At 40.2% G+C, this 19,697-nt stretch overlaps 1 protein-coding gene across 4 annotated transcripts in view; it reads left to right on the top strand.

Annotated features, from left to right (window-relative positions):
• Window positions 1–19,697, top strand: part of PKIB (cAMP-dependent protein kinase inhibitor beta) — a 57,976-nt gene that overhangs the window by 33,557 nt on the left and 4,722 nt on the right. For 3 of the 4 annotated variants that reach the window (XM_032998085.2, XM_032998086.2, XM_032998088.2), the window contains exon 2: window positions 18,919–19,093. In XM_032998085.2, the coding sequence (XP_032853976.1) occupies window positions 18,946–19,093 (148 nt within the window). In that variant the 5' untranslated portion in view covers window positions 18,919–18,945. Of the gene's footprint in view, window positions 1–2,733; window positions 2,878–18,918; window positions 19,094–19,697 lie in introns of those variants that run through there. The other variant, XM_032998087.2, reaches the window with a different exon arrangement.

Below are 19,697 nucleotides of genomic sequence, written 5' to 3'. Positions count from 1 at the left end.
TCCACCTTTATTCGCTTAAGAGAAAAGTGAGGTTTTATCACCTGTGGTATGACCCTGAACAGTTCCCTATCCAGTGAAATTTAGAAAAGTTTCTTTTCATCCCTAGTCATCTCACCTTAATAGATATGGCAAGAACATTTAGCGAGAAAGGAATTTGGGTGACGTGTTCTCAGACATGAGTGTAGGAGATGTGGAGGTATCCATACCTAATACAAAATAAATGCAAATTACAAATAACATGAAATACCTTTATATGCATCTTCTAAACCTGTGAGCATTCTGGACATCAATAATATATCTCATGGTCTAATTTTAATTTTTTTAAAAACTTTGTACAAGATGACTTGGTCTATAAAAGGACTTAACTGAGCTTCTCAAATGCACTAAACTCAAGTTGAGAAGACTTTCTTCATCTGCTAAAATATGAATAAATAGAACTTACTGTAGAAAAAGTCATCAAGGTCTCCACAGTATTATTTGGAAAATAAATTTCTTGAAATGAGAAGTGCAGAAGTGGTTTCTTAATAAATGCTGACATGCCAGAAAATATTACCACAACCCAAACATTATGTTGTTTGTGAGATTCTGAATGCTCTCAGAGCTGCGGGACCAACAAAGTTTATCTGCGTTTACAGCAAATAATCTGTCCTTACATATGTAATGGGCAAACTTTCATTAAAGCATCCTGCTGCATATTAGGAAGCTCTTAGATCATTAGTTTATCTGGCACCAAGCTACTTGCCAAACTTCTAAGTGTGAAAGTGTGGTTGCTGAGTCACAGTTTTTGAGGCTGCAGTAACAGTTCAGAAAAATCTATCCTTTAGCTGGTAGAAACCCTGGAGAGCTGCAAAGATGTATAATATATATGCTTTTGAACTTTAAAATAGAAAAGAGGGAGCCCATCAACAGACCTTTTGTATGTGCATGTTATTTTCTTCTCCTCAGCACTTGGGTAACTATAAAGCAGCTAAAATCAACACGTAAAATGTCAGGTTTGAAAGGGCATGTGTGCAAAGAGAGCATTTCTGGCTACGGATGTGGTTCAGAGCACTGACTGTACCAACAGTTTGTCCAGTAATATATAAGCTGAAATAAAATCATGGGTTTTGGTCTTCAGGTGGGCAATAGATTTGGAACAAGAGAGCATTTAAACTTGAGATAACATTCACAATTTTGTCCTTCCTTGCTGATACCAGGCATAATTCATTGAAGGGAAGGGGAATAGAAGGAAAGAAAATAGGTTGGAAAGGGGCCTAACGGGGCTGTAGCCATTGCATTGCTCTAGCCAGGTTGTGTGTGTGCATCAGCATGGTGGTGGCAACCACATACTTCCTTTCTACTACTGCAGCACAGGTGGGTGTGACCCTCTGCTAAAATTTTCCGTCTTGTTATTCATGCTGGTCTCTTCAGATCCCGGTTCCTAATTAGAAACCCATTCTTACTTTGCCTTGTCAACTATACTTGTAAAATAAATGAAGCATATCTCATACCCAACAGCCAAGGACAGTTATGCCACTGAAATTTCTTCTGGATAGTGTTAATTAAGCAAACCCAATAAAATAGGCATAATCGACAAGCACGAGAAGAAAACTAATTTTACAGAGTTCTAAAAGCTTCAGGGAAGATTGCAGTTTTTCCTGTAAATTTATGCTCTTTATTATATCAGCTACTGTTGCAGGAATGTTGAGGTGGAGGTTGAGAAGTGGTGCAATTTATTTTGCAGTATTCTGAAATTCAGTAATCTCTCTATGACAAGCCCTTATTTACTTCAAAACACTGATCTTTGTATTATTATTCTAATAACTTTCTGGAGTGGCATTTCTTATGACTGGTACCTGTGGAACATGCAGGTGTTCTCTGAGCCCTTCACAAAGTTTGTACTGAGTTTCATGAAGTATTATCACTTACTACGAAAGTGCAGAGGGAAGAATGTTCATCCCAGAGAGAACATGGGGAAGAAAAGGCTATACTTGGCAAGCGCTGAACTGTTGAAAAGATCGATGCAGACTTTAGTGTGGTTTCATACTGTACCCAAATAAATACATAAGTGATTTGAAGGCTAACTTAATATAAGCATTTAAAAAAGTTGTTTCATTTTTTCTCTTCTTTTTATGTCTAGGTTAAACATTTAAAATAGAGATGATACTGTACAAAAAAGGAATATGTATATAGGCAAATTAATTTCTATTTATGCTACTAGACTTGATGATCCCACTGACATCCACTGAAATGTCCCATTTTCACTTTAGCTAGTAGCTAAGAAATCAGTCATGTGAACAGTTTGTGCTAAGACCCCTATCTCAATTGCCCCAGCGTACATCCAGAGGAATGTAACTCCTGTGGGATTGCTCTATTTTTACAGCAGTTGAGTTTTATTCAGCCTGGGTCCTCTATGTTGGAAGAAACCTGTCCAGTGGTAAATAAAACTCCACCTTCCCCTCAGTCCCCCACCTGTGGATGACTGACCCTTGAAAAATGTCAAGTGGAGACTATCTTGACTTTGTACAAAATGTTGAGTCATTTCCTCAACTGAGAAGTTAATTTTTCTTCAGTGTTCCTCTCCTTTTTTCCCTGTGCTGACGTACTTGGCACACAAGGAGCCTTTTTTATTTGTATAGCTTCAAATTGTTTCAGCCTTTCTGATTTTTAAAAGCAGGGAGGCTTTTCCAGTGGCAGTTTGCGTCTCTGGTAGTTGTGTGACTGCAGGTTATTTTTGAGGAGACAGTGGAACCCAGATCTCTGGCTCCTTCCTGGGTGTTCCTCCCTGTGATTGACCACAGCTCCAGCGGTGGCTTTCTTCTGCAGCTCACACACAGCCCCTCTTCAAGAAGGATCATGCTGTGGGGCTGAAGACATACCTGAACCATGAACTTCAAGGTACTCTGCATTTTGGGGGGCAGAATTGGGCAGATTGCCAAGAAACCATACTAGATGACCCTTTTCTCTGCAGGCTGGTTGGTTCTCCATGCAAAACAGCTGACAGCAAAACAGCTAATGCAAAATTAAGCAGCGTGGTTATTTCTAGGTAGCTTTCTTGTCCACTGTGAAACTCTGTGTGTAGATGGTGAAATATTAACTCTGTTGTAGACATTTGCTGAAAATGAGGTGGGAAAGTATTATTTCTCTTACAGCAGTTTTTATGCCATTATTCCATGTTATCACTTCAGATAGCAGAATGCCATTGAACAGACACAGCTTGCTTTCTTGCACAGTGGCAGCAGTTGTCACCTTTGGGGTGAACATAGCAGTGCTGCTGGTGCAGACAGATTCGCCCTCCTTTATGGGAGAATTTCTTTTGTGACGTGGTTGTTAAGGACTTGTTTTTGTACCAGAAATACCCTGAATGCAAAGGCTGAAGTCCAGAAGTCTGCCTGTAATGTATGTACTCCTGTATGTGACCTTGTAGTCTGTTTATTTATTTTAAATGTATTCAAGCTTTGTTTCCCTCTTGGCACCAGTTCAGCTTTCCCTTGGCGTTTTGCTGTAGTCAGCCAAAAGCCAGACATTGAGATGACGTTCTAGTTGTTTCTGGGTGTCTCTGGTATTCATCACCCCCTTTTTGCTGTCCTGTAAGTAGCTTTTTTCTTATACTCTCATTTGCTCTATTCTACCATTTGAGTTCTCCACCTCTTTTAGGATGTTTTTAAAATATTTCAACAGAGTTTCGTAAGCATGTACTACTCCTGATGAACTTAAAGAGCTGTGCTTGTCTCCATACTGCCTTGAACAAGCTAAGCAAACAGAGAAGTTCCCCTTTATTTAAATGTTTGTAGCCTTGCCGATGTTCTCCTGCATGCTGGGCTTTATACATTGGAAGTCGTCTTTGTCTTTCTAGGCTCTCATTTGACACACTAGAGTAAGCATCTTGTTTGGTATAATAAATGTAGTTAGATTGAAAAATAAAAAGATTGTATGTTCAGTTTTTGTTCTTTGGCTGTGACTGGTGGTTCTCTAGGGAGTTCCCTGCTGAGAAGTACAGAAAAGGGTTCAGTTTCTCTGTGGGTTCATCTCTTCCCTCTTCAGAGAGGAAGAGGGGAGTCATCAGGCAAAACCGCTCATGTGGCCCTTCAAACGCAGATTGTCGAGTCAGCCCTGAAGAGACATCCAGGCCACAGCCAGGATTCCGGAGCTCTCTCTGACCAGGAGGAGTCTGAGATGGAGCACTGGACATGAACAGCCCTGAAGCGAGCTCCAGGAGCTGCTCGTGCTTGGACCTGGCTGTCACACAGTCCTCATAAAATCGAGGGAGGCTACAGTTTAGGGAGGAGTGCTAAAACTTCTATGGCAGGAACAAATCTTGCTCTTTCTCCCTCCCCGCCACGTCAGAATAGATGAGCAGGGCTTTTGTGGAGGGATATCTGCAGGTATTTATTTTCTGTCATCTCTCTCCTAAGCCTCTGTTCCATTGAACAAATCTGCAGTGGTTTGCTTTATGTTATAAGGAACAGAATGTGACACCCATAGTTTCCAGATGAGCGTAGCATACGTGTCTGTTTGGTGAAAAGTCATGTCTCTTCATCTGCAATCAAGAAAATTCAGAATTATTTCTGCATTTTTTTTTTCAGAAAAATGCAAGATATAAATAAACCAAACCTTTCAACTGCTCATTTTAGTGAGCCATAAAAATATGTCAGAGAAGACCAGAGAAAAATGTTTCCCATGGTACCCTGTAGTCTTCTGTAGCTCTTCGAGAGCAGGAGGTCATCTGCAGAAAAAGAGTCCCCTGAAATCACACCCTCTGCACTTCACCAAGATTCATGCAAGACTCTAGGGAGGAGGTGTAGGTTCTACTCATCTCCAGTGTTGCGTGGAGTTTAGAAAAAGGGAATCCACCATCTCTGAGGATATGCACTCAACAGGAAAGCATGGCAATCATCTGTCTTATTTTTGACCTTTCGAAGATACAGGTCGTGATGCAGGAGTAAATGCCAGTACATAAAACAAGGAGTAAATGTTTTGAGTACTACAACATCAGCATAACCCCGCAAAGATCCGTACTTGTCAGTCAGTATCATTTCCAGGTTTTTGTTTTGAAAAGCTCAACTCTGTATTTCCACAAACAAAACTCCTGTGGAGTTTCCATTAAGCAATTCAATTAGGTCTGTGTGTTTCTGGGAAAGATGCATCTTTGTAGAGTATCCAAAATGGTATTCGAGTTGATTTCAATCTGTCTAGAAACATAAGTATCAGTTTGCAAAAAGATTCTCTCAGTGATAATGCCTATCTGTTTTTCTCCTCTCCCCTTCTGTGCTTAAGAAGACAAAATGGGGGGGGAAAAAAAATTCCACTTCTGATCAACTTGCATGGAAAAAAAAAAAAAAAAAAGAAAAAAGATTAATTTACAGTGCCGGGTGTCAGGCTGTAATATGATTATGCTGGCAAAGCTAAAAAAGGAAATGTTCAGAGCTCATAGACATTTTAGAAGAGGTCATTAGCTTAGCAGATGGGAAAAATTTGTTTCTGAGCATTCAGCAGCTACTGAACTCGCACAGCGTGTTACACAGGTATGTATCCACACTGGCCAAACGCCGTGGAGGCTGCAGAATCCTACGAGGAGCTTGCAAGGGCGGTATTTCCAATTAAGCATAAAATCCAAAGGCTATAAAATGTCAGCGCCGAAGAGTAATCTTCAACCAGCTGGAAGTGGGTTCTCTCAGGTGCCTTGCCCCTGGGCATCAGGGTGCCTTCAGCCAGCGAGTGAAATGGCAGATGGGATTAACTCCCCTTCTCCTGGCTGCTCATTCTTCTCTGTTTCCGTGGGGAGGTTCTCGCGTGGTGCTGCCTGGGGAGGAGCCTCTGTGGGGACGGTGTGGGCCCTTGCTGTGGTCCTCCTGTGGGACAGGGTGGGAGAGGCTGGGTGGGGAGGGGGGCACTGGCACCTTCTGGGTGGAATGAGTGTCCTGGGAAGGGTCGGGGGTGTGAATTTGCTGCTGTAGGAGGGCAGAGAAAGAGGAGGGGAGGCGTTTGCTGCCCTGGGAGGGTAGGGAGAGGGGAGGCAGCGCTGGTGCTGCATCTTCCAGGGGAAGGGAGGGAGGAGTTGAGGTGGGGGATGCCCCATCTCCTGCATGGCTGCCAGGGTTTGACCATCTTGGTCTCGGTGCCAGACGAGGGTGCAAAGGAACCACCTTCCTCTGATAAAGCTGAGCAAAGTGTAGGCTTTCCTGGCCTCTTCACATTTTAGGAGATGTCCTGTACCATCAGGGCTGTACACAGGCTCTTTCCAGGGCGAGGAAACCTGGTGAGGTCCTCTTTGTGTGCCTGCGGGGATGAAACTGGAAAATGAGAACTTCAGAGGTTACAAAGAACCTAGGGATTAAAGCACTCAACTAATCCAAAGTCACTGGAGCTGACTGTCCTCCAGGCCCGTGCCAGCCCCTGACTACAGGCGAGCAACTCTTTGGCAGCAGGCGGTGTGCTCCCTCTTGCCTGGACCTAGTAAAAATGTTTTGTTACAATTGATGTTAATTCAGGAACAGCGTGGTTCCAACAGACCCCTGTGCAGTGGAAGTGCAGATTCCTTTACAATGGAAAACAGCTTTCAGTAGGAAAACCCTACCCAATTCGGTTCCAAAGGAAAACAAAGTAAAAATGTTTGCTCAGGCAGATCTTGCCTGTTGCTTTTGCTGTTCCTTGTGGAAGAATGGCTCTGGTCTGACATGTCAAAATTAAACTGACCTCTCAGAATATAGCAGGCTAAATGTTAAATTAAAAAAAAAAAAAATAAATAAAGACAAGGAAAAGGAAGGGTGATTGTTAAACTTCTAAAACCAAAAGATTCAGTATGTGGACCTCCCATCTAATGTTGTTTGTATGACAAATAGGAACAAGACTTGATGGCTTTCTTATGTTTTGGTTTCTAACCTTCCACTGTTCCTTAAGCATCAATGGACCATGTAGATTAAGAAAGTTATATAAAAGTTCTATGCCTGGTGGCATTCCAGCTAAAATAGTTTAAGGTTCCAGCTGTACTTCATTCAAGTCATTTATAAAAAGCACACTTTCTACTCCATCATCTTTTAAATGGTCCTATATATACTGTGATTTCACAGCCTCGTTATCATTTGGGATATAAATACACTTTTTTTGGTCCTTACTTGAAGCACTTTATCCAGGTGTTTAGATAGCAAAGCATGTTTACTGAAGGATCATTTACCAAAATGGAAAAGGCTCTTTTAAAGCCATCTGCCTTAATTAGAGATCATTTTAATTGAACAAATTTTAAATACATTCATTCAGCTGTGTGGAAATGATCTGACTGCCAGCCCAGTACATGCCTGGGAAATGACTGGTGTTTGTTCTTGAACAACAGATAGGCTATAATATTTAGAGGTAGGGATTTGCTTCTAGGGCTTACTTTTTTGAGAGATAATAATTTTCCTCAATTGCTAAGTAAGCTCAGGGAGACCATAAAATAATTTCCTTAGTATATTTCACTAGAATTTTGATCAAAATATGTCTATTTTACCATACTAGTCTGTAACCATGAAACTCTAAGACAGGAAGGCTGTTTTTATGTCCTAGGCTAAGGGCATTGGAGGGTAATAGAGATGATTCATACTTTCATAAAATAGAAGTATATTGAAAGGCTAAAGAAATTAAACCAAATGAATCCCAGGTGTAATTCTACTGACTAGTTTAGGCTTATAACTAGTGTGAATTTCACTTATTAGGCTTATCCTCATAGGAAGAAGAGACACTCTGAAATAGCATGAAAATCAGGGAGGTTTATAAATTGCTGTGAACCGTGGTATCCTTTCAGCAGAGACACGGAGGAAACAAATGGAGTCATCTAAAAATAGGAAGGTAGGAGCAAGTGTAGTACTGAAGATAAACCCTTGACCTGAAGCATAAAATTAATCCAAAATAAGTTGCAAGGAGAAAGGTCTTGGTGTGTACTGTGGCTAATCATATAGCCTATTTGTTTCTATCATTAGTCTTCAAGAGATTATGGGTTTGGGCTTATTTTTTTCATTTATTTGAAAATCTATTTCATCGGTGCTATTCAGTGGAGCAGAGTATAGCTGGCTCATTCCCAGAAAATTTAAGGACAAGGTGCTCTCAAATACTTGTGCCCCCATATTCCCTATTCTGTGGAAAATTTTGGCAAGCTTTTCCCCCAGTCGCAAAATTTTCTAGCAGAGGAGTAAATCTGAGACTTGCCTTGTTTTGATTGTTTGTGTCTGTGCATGCATGTAAATACCCTGCTGTCTCTGACCATAAAGTTGCAGTCACAGACTTTCTGGTGCAGACAAATAACCAGGGACTGTATTGGCAGGTGTCTGATCCACTGGAGTCAACTCTTATCTTCAAATCTTAGTGGGACAAATCTGACCCAGTGGTCTGCTCCTGAGTGTTAAAGAGCGCATTCCTACTGCTGTCTGTCCATACCACCAAATTTAAATGAAAGCAACAGAAGCCTTGCAATTAGATAAAGTTAAGTACATGCATAACTGGAGGATCAAACTGTAAACCTATACTATCTGCATATGTTTTACTGAATTGTAATTGACTGCATTTATTTTTTTACTTGTAAGTTAAAAGTCTATTGTAATAAATATAATTGGGAAGTCTTGTTAAGTTAAATCAAGGTCATGATTTAACTTAAATTATAAACCTAAAGGAAGACACATTTCTCTAATCTCCATCTGTTTTCTTGGTGAGTCACCACAGGATGGGGCAGATTTTTCTACCTGTAATTTCATTAAAATCAGTAAACAGGACTACTACCAAGATAGAACAGGTATGGTCTAGAGGATTTGACCTGAGTGGAATTCTATTAGAGTAAGCATGATGTATGTTGGAGAATGAAATTAAAATGAAAAATTACTCATTTAATATTGAAGAAATATTGTATCTGAAGTAAAAATATATGCTAAAGCATAAATGAAATATAAATGGAACATCCAGAGCGGGGAACAGAGGGTCCAGATTTAAAATGCAATTTTAGAAGACAGTGCAGAAAAGTCATAACATAACTTCTTAAAATGTAGCCATACATCCTATGGATTTTTAATCTCCATGAATGTTAAAGCCACTGACATGTTGAGCACAGCAGTCGGGAACTTCAGTAACTCATTAAAGGGTGCTTCAGTGCACCAGGGTGACTTGCAGTTGAGAGTTAACTCAATTTTGTTTGTATTAGACTTCACATGCCACATGGCTGTTTTCTGCTGGGGCTTAGGAAAAACTGAACCAAAATGATTTTGTAGAATTTTCCAGCACCTGTGGTGGCCTAAGGACATGGTCAAGACAAAGTTTTTAGGGAGAGAAAATATATTTTATTAGTTACAAAAGTGTAATTGGAAAAACTTTGGGGTAGACCAGCTCTCCTTCAAGCTGAGATGGCTTTATAGAATTATCCTGCAATAGTTCACTTATATTTGCAAAAACAAAGACCTTTTACTACCCTTGAACTGAGGTAATAAAATAATATTTTATTAACTAACTAAACGTTTATTGAGTTGAGCAAACACAATTTTCTTTCCAACATCCTATCCAGTGAAGAACGCCAAATGAAGTATTTTGGATTGGATTTCTAGAAACATTCATGGATGAGCCAGAAGAATAGTTCGGGAAACCCAGATTATGTGTGGAGCAGAAGCAGAAACTGAAGCAATAGACAGAATAAATAATTATGGGGGGGAAATGAGTTATGCAGATCTTCATGTTGAAAGCAAAGAATGCTGAGACCCCAAGAGTCCTGTCTGAGTGAAGTGTTGGGGTGGTGTCTACAAGACACCTTAGCGGCTCGCAGACTGGTATTTGCTTTTGTGAAGATGTTGGAAGAGATGCTCGCATCAACAATAAACACTAGTGAAATAGCTGAATTGTCAGTTGCTTTACCTTTCAGGCTGGTGCTTAAGGAAGCTAGTCGAATAATAAAAACTTGGAGTGTGAGATTTATTAACTCAGTTACAGCAAAGATTACGGCAAAGACAAGCAGGCTTTGCTGCAGCTTGCTGTCCTAAAGCAAATAAAATTAGCTTTCAGTAGTACATTAGTACTTTGTTCAATAAAGAGTTGAGGGTAAGCTGACTTTGCTTTAAATGCTATATCAAGACCTCTATAAATAAGTAACAATTAATTACTAAGTTTCACTTAAGTTTTTGTTGTTTTGGGTTGGTTTGTGTTGGTTTGGGTGGGGTTTTTTGTTTGTTTTTTTTGGTTGGTTGGTTTGTTTTTTTATGGTTTTTTTGTTGTTGTTGTTTTGTTTTTGTTTTTTATTAGAACAGACTGTAAATCTTGGTCAGGAAATAGTGACTTCTCCTTGTGTGTGTTTGGCACTATGAAACCAGAATGCAGAAATGAAAAATTTAAATAGGAAAGTTTTACTTCATCTTAAGGCGAAGAAATGTGCATGGACTTGGTTGCACTTCAGCTTTTCCAAAGTGCTCACCAGACCTGAACCACATCATTACAAGGCAGAGAGTATCCTCTCCTATCTTCAGGCAAAGAAGTGCTAAGGGAAGTGACTGCAAAACTGGCTAAACACAAGTATTTCCCCATCAGTCAGGTGCATCTGAAGCTGACCAGGGAAGAAGTCCATGGATAGGTTGGTATGTTCTCCAGACCTGATCCAGCCCATAAAAAATATAGCTTGTAAATTTGAAGGGGGGAGAATTATACAAGTAAAATATGATTAATCTGTTTTTTTATATAATTATGGAATGTTATCTGGCCATGACAAAGCTAATAAAATCAAAAGTCAGATTTCATTTGCATAATTAAAACAATAAAGTGCTTTTGAGATCTTGTCCTTGTGGAGAGAAGCTCTGGCTTTGATCCTTTCTGAGTTTCATAATGGCAAGATAACCCTTTCTCCAAACCCACTTCTGTCTTCAGGGGACCCTCTAGAGGTCTGCATATGAAATAAACAGGGATTTTTCTCCCCAAAAGGGAGCTGCTGGCAGGACAAAAAAGAGGCATCTGTGCAGAAGCTCACACTGCAGCTGCTTGTTCTTTTGAGGACATACTGGTATAATTACACACAAATTCTTTAAAGCAAAAAAATAAATGCCTGTTTTACTGCTACCTAGCTAGTTTGCTGCTAATCCATAGATTCTGTCGTGCCCGTCTTCTGTGCACATCCTCCAGCACAACTGGTCTCCTGAAATGCTCCCCAAACTTTACCAAGCCTCTCTTCCTCCCTGCCTCCATCCCGCGTGCCCTCCGAAGAAGCTTCTCGTTACTGATTTTGTTCCTCTTCCTCAGTAAGGTTCCAGAGCTCTCCTTTCTTCCTCTGTCCCTTTAGCTTGCCATGTCATTTCTTTATCTCACGCAGACCCTCAGTCAGTTAATCTCTCCTTTTCTCTATGTACAAGCACAGCTACAGGCTCCCTGTGCCTCTTACTTCTTTGTCATCCTTGTGCTTCTGACTTTCAGCCCTTTGTGACCGCGTAGGTGCAGACATTCCTCATGCATGTCAGTAAGGTCTCAAGGAGACTTACGCCTTCTCCAGTAAGAGAGTTTGGGTACATACATATGTTAGTTATGTGCACAGGATTGTCCCATTCTCATGTATCTGCAAAATGATAAATTCATATTTTCTCAATTGCATTTTATATTGCACTATGCTAATTGCTTTAGTGGAATGCATTGTGTCAGTGGACTCCAGCATGCCATGAGCTGTTTGCTGCCTCAGCCTTTCCCAGTGGTTTTGTCAGAGTATGTTTCTTCCACAGAGCTGGAAAGCAGAGAACCAAATCCCTCACTGCTTCTAATAAAGAATACAGCACTGACACACACGTATGCTGGCTTTATGTAGCTGTTGACTTGTCTGTATTGCAGGAAGCGTTTGTGGGATGCTGGGGCAGCAGGTATCAAAGTGTAGGAAAAAAGTCCTTTGATTCTTCCCTGAAGAATTCCCAGCTCAAATGCTGAGGAACAAGGAGATCAGAGAGGTTGGAGGATACTCATTTCCTTGTGTGCCTTTGGCAATGTGAAAAATCATGAGTTAACTGCGGAGTTGTAGTTGCAGGACCTCTGCAAAATTAGCCTTAAAAATTATTTCTAAGTCAGTCCTAAATTACGCCTCAGGTATGTTCCTGTGGATGGGCAAGCTTCTCTTGGATTGCAGGCCAGATGCAAATCTTAAGAATGGATTTGGAATGGTGGAGTTCTGTGGCTGAAATCAGAAAGTGGTGTGTGGGTATGTGGGACAGGTGAAGTTTATACATTTTGCAGTAGGAAATGAAAACTCGGTGAGGATGAATGGCTAAAATATAAGAGGAAGGATTAGGCTGGTTAGTTTGTTTCCATTGAGCTTCATTTCTTGTTCCACAGCAGGGGATGCATTTAATTTCTTTCCAGCATAGCTGATGCGTTAGATTCTTTCTGTTGAATTGTGTTTCCTGTGAAGTCGAGTAAAGCTTATGTCTGTCATTGCTTTTGGTCACTCAGAGACATTTGGAAAGTGACTTGCTCACTTGCCTGCTATTGACTGCCTTCAGCTAATGTCACTTCATTTATTATTTGCTGCAGATAACTTCTGATTCAGTTGTCACTATCATGACCCCTTCTCCTCTCTCCCTTATTTTCTTTCACAATGGCAAAATCGTACCATTACTTAGAACTGCTATTAGTTTTGTAATGTGTTCTTCCCTGCATCAGAGCACTGTGTGTACTGAGGGTCAAACACAGCCTAAAAGAAGCATGACTAATAAGTTGCAAGGCTTTTTTTCTCGTCTTTTCCATGAGTATAATATTTGCTTTATGGAAGTGATCAGAAAATTCAGCTGAAAGTTTCAAAGTACCAGTCTGAGGAAGAAGGAAGTCCATCTCATTTCATTTGTATAGCAAGTGGTTTCATGCCATAAGATACCTTGTAACGCTGGCATGGCATACTGGCTTACAGCAGTCATTTCAGGTGAAGTGTCTATACTGAAGTGCACACATATGCTTTTTGGGTACTGTATACAGGAGACAGCAAAAGTTAAGATACATGTTACACTTGGAGCTGAAGATTGGTGAGGTTTGTGATGGTCCTTAATAAAATGAATTCCCCATCTTCAACCATTCCTCACGAAAGCACAAACAAGATTTATCTAGAAATTGGACTCACCAACCAAGAGGCAAAAATTGTCAGCTCCTGTCTTTATCCTACAGTTTTGGCCAAGGTTTTCAGGTTCTGTGCCCCAAAGTGATGAGCACCTGAACAACATGATGAAGATTTTGGACCTTCAGTTGGTGCTTCTGAGAGCACCGAGGCAGTAAGTGAAGGAATGGTGTAATGGTATCTCTGGCTGACCAGTTTGGGACTAGGAAAATCTTGTATGGAAGCCATTTTTGCACATTATCAGTAAGGATGTTGCCCTGATGCAAGAGTGTAGGTCACATATCCAGAGCATAGAAACACATAAGACATTTGTGTTAAATGTCTGTCTAGCTGTGTACATTGCGAAAAAACAAAAGTGAAAACCTGTTATATGATATACCAAACTTTCAAATATCATCCCCAAAATAGCATGTGTTATACGGGCTGTAACATCCAGACCAAGACAGAAGATGTAGAAGGACTCAGGCATGCTTCTGCACTGTAGATTTACTGAGGAGGAATATAATTTAGTTTCCCTGTATGGGAAAACAACTCATTAATTTTTCAGAGAACATGCACTAGAGAGGCCATCTTCATTGGTACGGGAGACCCAATTCATCTTTCTAACATGAAATAATAAAAGGAACTCTTGTTTCGATTTTAGTGATGTATTAAAAAAACAGAAAGCTAAGAAATTTACTTTTTTTTTTTTTTTTTTCCTGAGTGATTCCCTTCTAACTGTGGCTAGCTACATTGCTTCTGTGTATTAAGAAATGTATGGTCTCTTGTCCAAAGCCTCAAACAGAATCGAGGTTCCTGTGTTTGATATAGTTACAGTGAAGACTACTTGCTTATTTTTCTGTGTGCTTCCCAGCACTGGGTTTATGAGTGTGTTACAAATGTTATTGATTTGAAAAAACACATGACTGAAATTTTTCTCTTAGAAATTGTTATGTGAGTACCCAGGTCACTGTTAGTCATCATCATAATCTCTGGACTGTCTTCGTTAAAAGCATGAGTGTTCCTAGCTTTTTTTTTAGCTTTTCTGTGGTCCAGTAATGCTTCAGGATAAAGCATAAGGATTGCAAGAGTACACATAATGAGAAAGTTCCTATTCCGAGATCTTTGGGAAGAGTAGGCAAAGCTGTCAGGATGCAGCTGCTGCAGAAGAGGATGTGAAAGCATGACAACTGCATAGCAAGGAGATGTGGTTTTCATCTCAGTTGCACAGTAGGAAGCACTTAATAAGTTTTCTGTTCTCCTTAGAAACTTTTGAACCTACAGCCTTTTGGGATAAAGGTGCTTGGAGAATGCTTGTTGCTGACAAGTAAATAAAAACCTCCTATACACAACTAAAAGGAACAGAAGTTCTTTCTGAATGAAGTAAGATGCTGAAATGCATCTTATAGTAAGAGACCATCAAGACACAAAATCAGTCAATCTGGTTCTAAAAGTCCTGCTTGGCTATTGTACTTTTCAGGTGTTTGTGAGAGGTTTGTTCTTACTCAGGGGCATTCAAAAGGAACAGTGTTTGGAAAGTGTAGCTTTCTCTGATAGTGCAGACAGAGACTATTTGTAAGGCTTAAGAGAAAAGTTTTTGGGAGAAGTGCCTGAGTGACAAGGAGTGATGCATTTGTTCTTTCAGTCTCCTGTGTGGAGTTGCAACAATACCAATGTCGGGAACCTTTTGACATTCCCTGAGGAATAGTTTGTCCGCACAAGCAGAACAAAACCCGTATTTTGTCTCTGTGTAAGACAGTGAAAAGATCAGAAGAAAAAAAAGAGCTTTCACAAATACGTATGGTGGTGATTTATCTGCTTCCTAACAGATAGGGTGAGGAGGAGACAGCACTGACATTTAATGTGGACCATGGCACCTGCTACAACTGAGCACCATAAAGCATTTTTTCCCCTTGATCCTTCACACAAGTTGTTTCAGGAGACTTATTTGTTCTTTTCCTCTGTCATTTATTTAAATAAATTCTCACCAGCTTCTGCGACTCATTTACCCCCCAAGGGGCTGGCTATGCTGCCAACAAAAGATTGAAAGATTAACAAACTAGCTATCTCAGTCAGAGAAAATCCCGCAGGTACTTTACCTGCCATTGCTTTGTCTGAAGACACTTGAATGTCTGATAGATACAGTAAGTGAGTTTTACTTTTGGTTGTAGCCCATTTTCACCAGCAGAGTATTTCCTTCCTCCTTGGGCACCTGAGTGGTCTTTTGAGCATTCTGAGTGGTCCTGCAGGGATTTCAGAGATGTATATGAGAAAATTAACCTAGTACTCCCCAAAACCCCTTAGCACTATGTCATGGCCCAGTAATGAGCTGCAAAGTTAGTCTGGTACCTGGAATACTGATGGAGTACCAGTTGGGATGCCTGTCAAAGCCTTCAGTCTCTAATTTTAGTAGGTGGGTTTTTCTGCCTTCCTGCTGTTGACCCTCTGCAAACAGCCTGCATTCCTGCTCAACTGTTTTTTTCCACCCAGTCCCCTTCTGCTTTTGGGTGGCCTGTTTTTTGCTATGGAAAAAAAGAGAGTCAGGGAAGTATGGAACCTTCTGCTCTGGAAATCTGTTGCCATTCTTTTAGAGCTGTGCACCATTAGTCTGGTGAGCAGTGACATGGGAGAAAAATGACAACAGTAATTTGGAAGCTGAGAGAAGCAACTGCATGCAGGCATTGGCAAGATGTAAGTATCTTTAACTTGGATAAGGCTACAGCAAAATGAGTTCAGTGAAGCTGAAGGAGATACTGCCAGTGGGAGGAGGAGTGGAACTGGGAAAATAGGTGCTGTGCACATTGGGATTATTATATTCTCTGTGAGGCACCATGAAAAATACTACGCATAACAGATGCAAGAAGATGCCAAAAAGATTGTTATTTCCTGATGGATGTGTTAAAAAAATTAAAGGTAGAAACAGATGCAGAGTGGAGAAACTCTATATTCTTAGTTGGATGTAGGCCCTAGAAAATACTATTGTAAGAGAGCATCAGAATTAAATTGAAGGAATTCCTTAGAACGTTAAAGAATGAAATGCCATTTATAATGTACAGAAGCAAGCAAGCTATTTTGAATACAGTCTGTCATATGTTTGGAGGTGAACTTAAGTTTTGATTTGTAATGTCAATTCTATGCCTGCTGGGGTAGTCCCTTGTCTTTCAAATATACTTGGAGAACATTCTGTGCTAGTGCAGTGGGTAGCCCTTAACTTCAGTCTTCTCCTCATCCTCCAATACCTTAAGTGTAGTATAAAAAAAACAAATGTGAAAACATAATGGTAACTGCTACATATATGAAGGATGGTATACTTTTTTTATTTTTAGATAGTAGCATTTGAGTTATGGCCACTGGACTGATGGATAATGATCAGCTGATTTTCTATCTGACAGATGTTATGTATTTGTCTCTGCATGCTTTTTAAATCAAATTTATAAATGAAAATTCACATACATGAAAGTGCGTGGGATAGCGTTCTTCATCATCTTCCTGGGTTGTCTAGTGTAGTGCAATGAAGGGAGATTACATCAGAGGATAGAGAGTTGAGCTGGAGAGGAAAAGGAGGGATTTGAAACAAGTGCACAAGGTGGGCAAGATGAAACTGTGGTGCAGAAGAGAGTAGCTTCATATAGCATGAGTTGTAGAGCAGATTTTCTCCATTAAAAAAGTAACCATTTAGGGACCAAAACATCCATGCAGGAGAGAAGAAAGAAAAAAACAAGTCTGCAAGACAGGTTTGAGAAGGTTTTTGGTGTGTTTTGTTGTTAATGTCATTCTATAGATCTTTATGTGAACAGCAGTCAGCTCACAACAGTAGTACTGTCTCACCAACTAAATGGCTGAAATTAAATGGGCAGGAACTGTAGCAACACTGGTATTTTGGCACTGGGAACAAATTTTAACAGCTTTACTATGCAAAAGGAGATCCTGAGTATTTTCTGTTCTGAAATATATTTTACTGTCTCTACTTGCTCTGGTGAGCATGTGGAGAAATATATTTAGGACACCTATAGTTAAGAAAATACAAACACCCACAAAAAGCCATGAGACTGTGTCTGTAAATATGGATTCATTCTCCTTATTTTGATATTTCCTGTCAAGTGCAGCCCTCACCCATTTTAGTGAATACATACTATAATGCTATATCTAACCGAGAATGTTGATACACATACTTTGTATATTTTCTCAAAGTTGCATCCTTGAATGTCCATGTATAGTTTTTATATTTTTGCTACTTATGGAAAAGATTCATTTGGACTTGACCTGACTGTTTTCACGCAAGATGGGAACTTTCTGCTAAATCTCCAGGTCAGAACTTGCAGTTACTGACTTTGGTTAAAGAAAGTGGTTTATTTGCATGCTCAAGTCATCTTTCAGACTTGCAGATTTTACTCATGCCTTCATTTCTTGCTCAGAAGTATTCATTTCTTTTATTACAAAGTATTTAGAGATATAAAGATTAAGAATATTTATTCTTTTTGCTGGAGTGACACAGGTGAAAGGCACTTTGAGGGAGAAAAGGAAAATGTTCTTTCTGGTGGAAACATGCAGTCAGCATCAGTAATCAAATTTCTGCCCCTCCCTTCCTGCACATCAGAGCAAATCAGGTTTGATCTTTATCTGCCTCTGTTTTTCTATCCATGAAATGAGAGTACCAATATTTCCCAACCTTAGCAGAATTTTAGAGAAGGGACTGTGGTGCTTTGCTTCCTATATGAACAACACTAAAAGGATGAGACTTTCCTTATCCAATTCTTATTCTAAATACAGCCAATTGTCAATCAAAACCTGACAGCCTTCCATATGATTGGTCTCCAGCCCCGTCTGTGTCCCTTCCTACACAAAGCACCGAGTATTTACACAGAGACAACATTCCTGTTCCCACATTGCACACAGAACTGCATTCATATACAGCAAATAAGTAGTGTTTTTAAGTTAGCAATTCATGTCTAATTATTAGAAATTACTCTGTTAATTATCAGAAATGATTGTGTACAATGCTGGTATGATAGTCTTCTCTGATTCTTAATAATACAGTTGCTAATGGCAGTTTTTACAGATTATCCAGTGTGTGCCACTCGCAGCTAAGTATCACCTCCCCCTGTTCCAGGTATTCTCACTTAAACTGGTGCCCCAGGCCGGGATCCTGCAAACCCCTCTATGCCTGGTTGAAAGCCCACCGTAGTCAGCAGGAGTTTTCCCATTCAATTCAGTGGGCTTTGTGATAGGGACAGAGCACTGTTGGTTCTACTATTTCCAGGGTTCAGTTATTTATTAGATAAAAGTCACATGCACAAGCTGAGGTTAAACCAAGGTAACAAGGCGCAGAGGAAAACAAATGGTTTGATATCTGCAGGATAAACAATTTCTATGAAGAGTTTTAGTTTGTTTTTTGAGAGGTCTTTTTAGTACAATTTGATCCTCTGTGAAAGGAGTTTGTTCTAACAATAATCTAAATAAGAATCTAAACAAGATTCATAATAAAGAAAACATGCTTTGCTTCATAGAGACAGTGTGACAAAGTACAGTTTCAGTTCCCTTCCGAGTGGTTGTATGGCAAAACCATTTAACAAAAGGGATCGGGTTGTAAGAAGACATACACGTAGATGGCAGAAAGGGCTGTTGCTGGCCCTGTCAGAGGTTTCATGTAGGTACAGAGCTGTTCCTTGTGCTAGTCTGATGTGCAAATGACAAGGTAAGGAAATGCACAGAGATTCTGTTCTTCTGGGGCACAAATAAAGCTTAAGCACTCGGTATTGAAATCTATGGCTTTTAATAACAAAAGACCCACTGGGCAAAGCCTATGGCTATTGTATTGCTGAGCAGGTGATTAACATCCATCCTGGGCTACAGCTGTTTTCTTCTTATGTTTGTTCCATATGCAGATGTTGCTATGAGGAAAGGGGTCAGCAATGACTGATGTGGAGCCTGTGGTCACAGATTTTGCAGCGTCAGGACGAGCAGGCCGCCGGAACGCTTTACCAGATATTCTGGGCTCTCCTGCTGGTGCTGGGACTTCAGACCTGCCACACAAACTGGCTGAGCTCTCCGTTTCAGAAGGTAATAGCTGCACATTCAAGAAACAGACATTTTTACGCAGTCATCCTTTGCTTTCTCCATAAGACTTCTGCCACCGTGCAGTTTTACTGTCAATGCTAATATTTCTTTCTTCATTTAGGATTAAATTCAACCTTCCAAAGCAGTTACCTCTTGTACCTCCTGATGAGACAAGTTAATTTTAACCCAGACTAAGTCTGCCATATCCACCCACAGATTCAGTGTTCAGCAGCCGGAGGAAAGGTGCTGGGAACTGAATTCCAGTTTCCCTGAGGGAGAACAAACACTAGTGCATTGCTGGGCAGCTTGGAAAACCATCACTCCAGCTATGAATTAGGGTATACTCCTGCAGTGAGGTAATTTAGCACAAGACAGCAAGCTGTGCTGTTAATCCAGTTACAGCTATCCTAATTTGGGCATATACATTAAGAATAGGGTTTACAGTGATTTACTCCTGCTAGTAGGCTTTCAGCTTTGCTATCTGAGACCAGTGTCCTATTTTGCCATGTCCTTTCATTTGATAAGGTGCTATGTTGATTTAGCACAGGTCTAATCAAGACCAGCTTTACCTTTGAATTCTTTTTACTTTCAGGGGGATTTTCAGATT

The sequence above is a fragment of the Tyto alba genome, unplaced genomic scaffold (genome assembly GCF_018691265.1).
Source record: "Tyto alba isolate M040663 unplaced genomic scaffold, T.alba_DEE_v4.0 Super-Scaffold_22, whole genome shotgun sequence".
NCBI lineage: Eukaryota > Metazoa > Chordata > Aves > Strigiformes > Tytonidae > Tyto > Tyto alba.
Note: the sequence above shows the minus strand (reverse complement) of the source record. Positions and strands in the feature narration are given on the sequence as shown.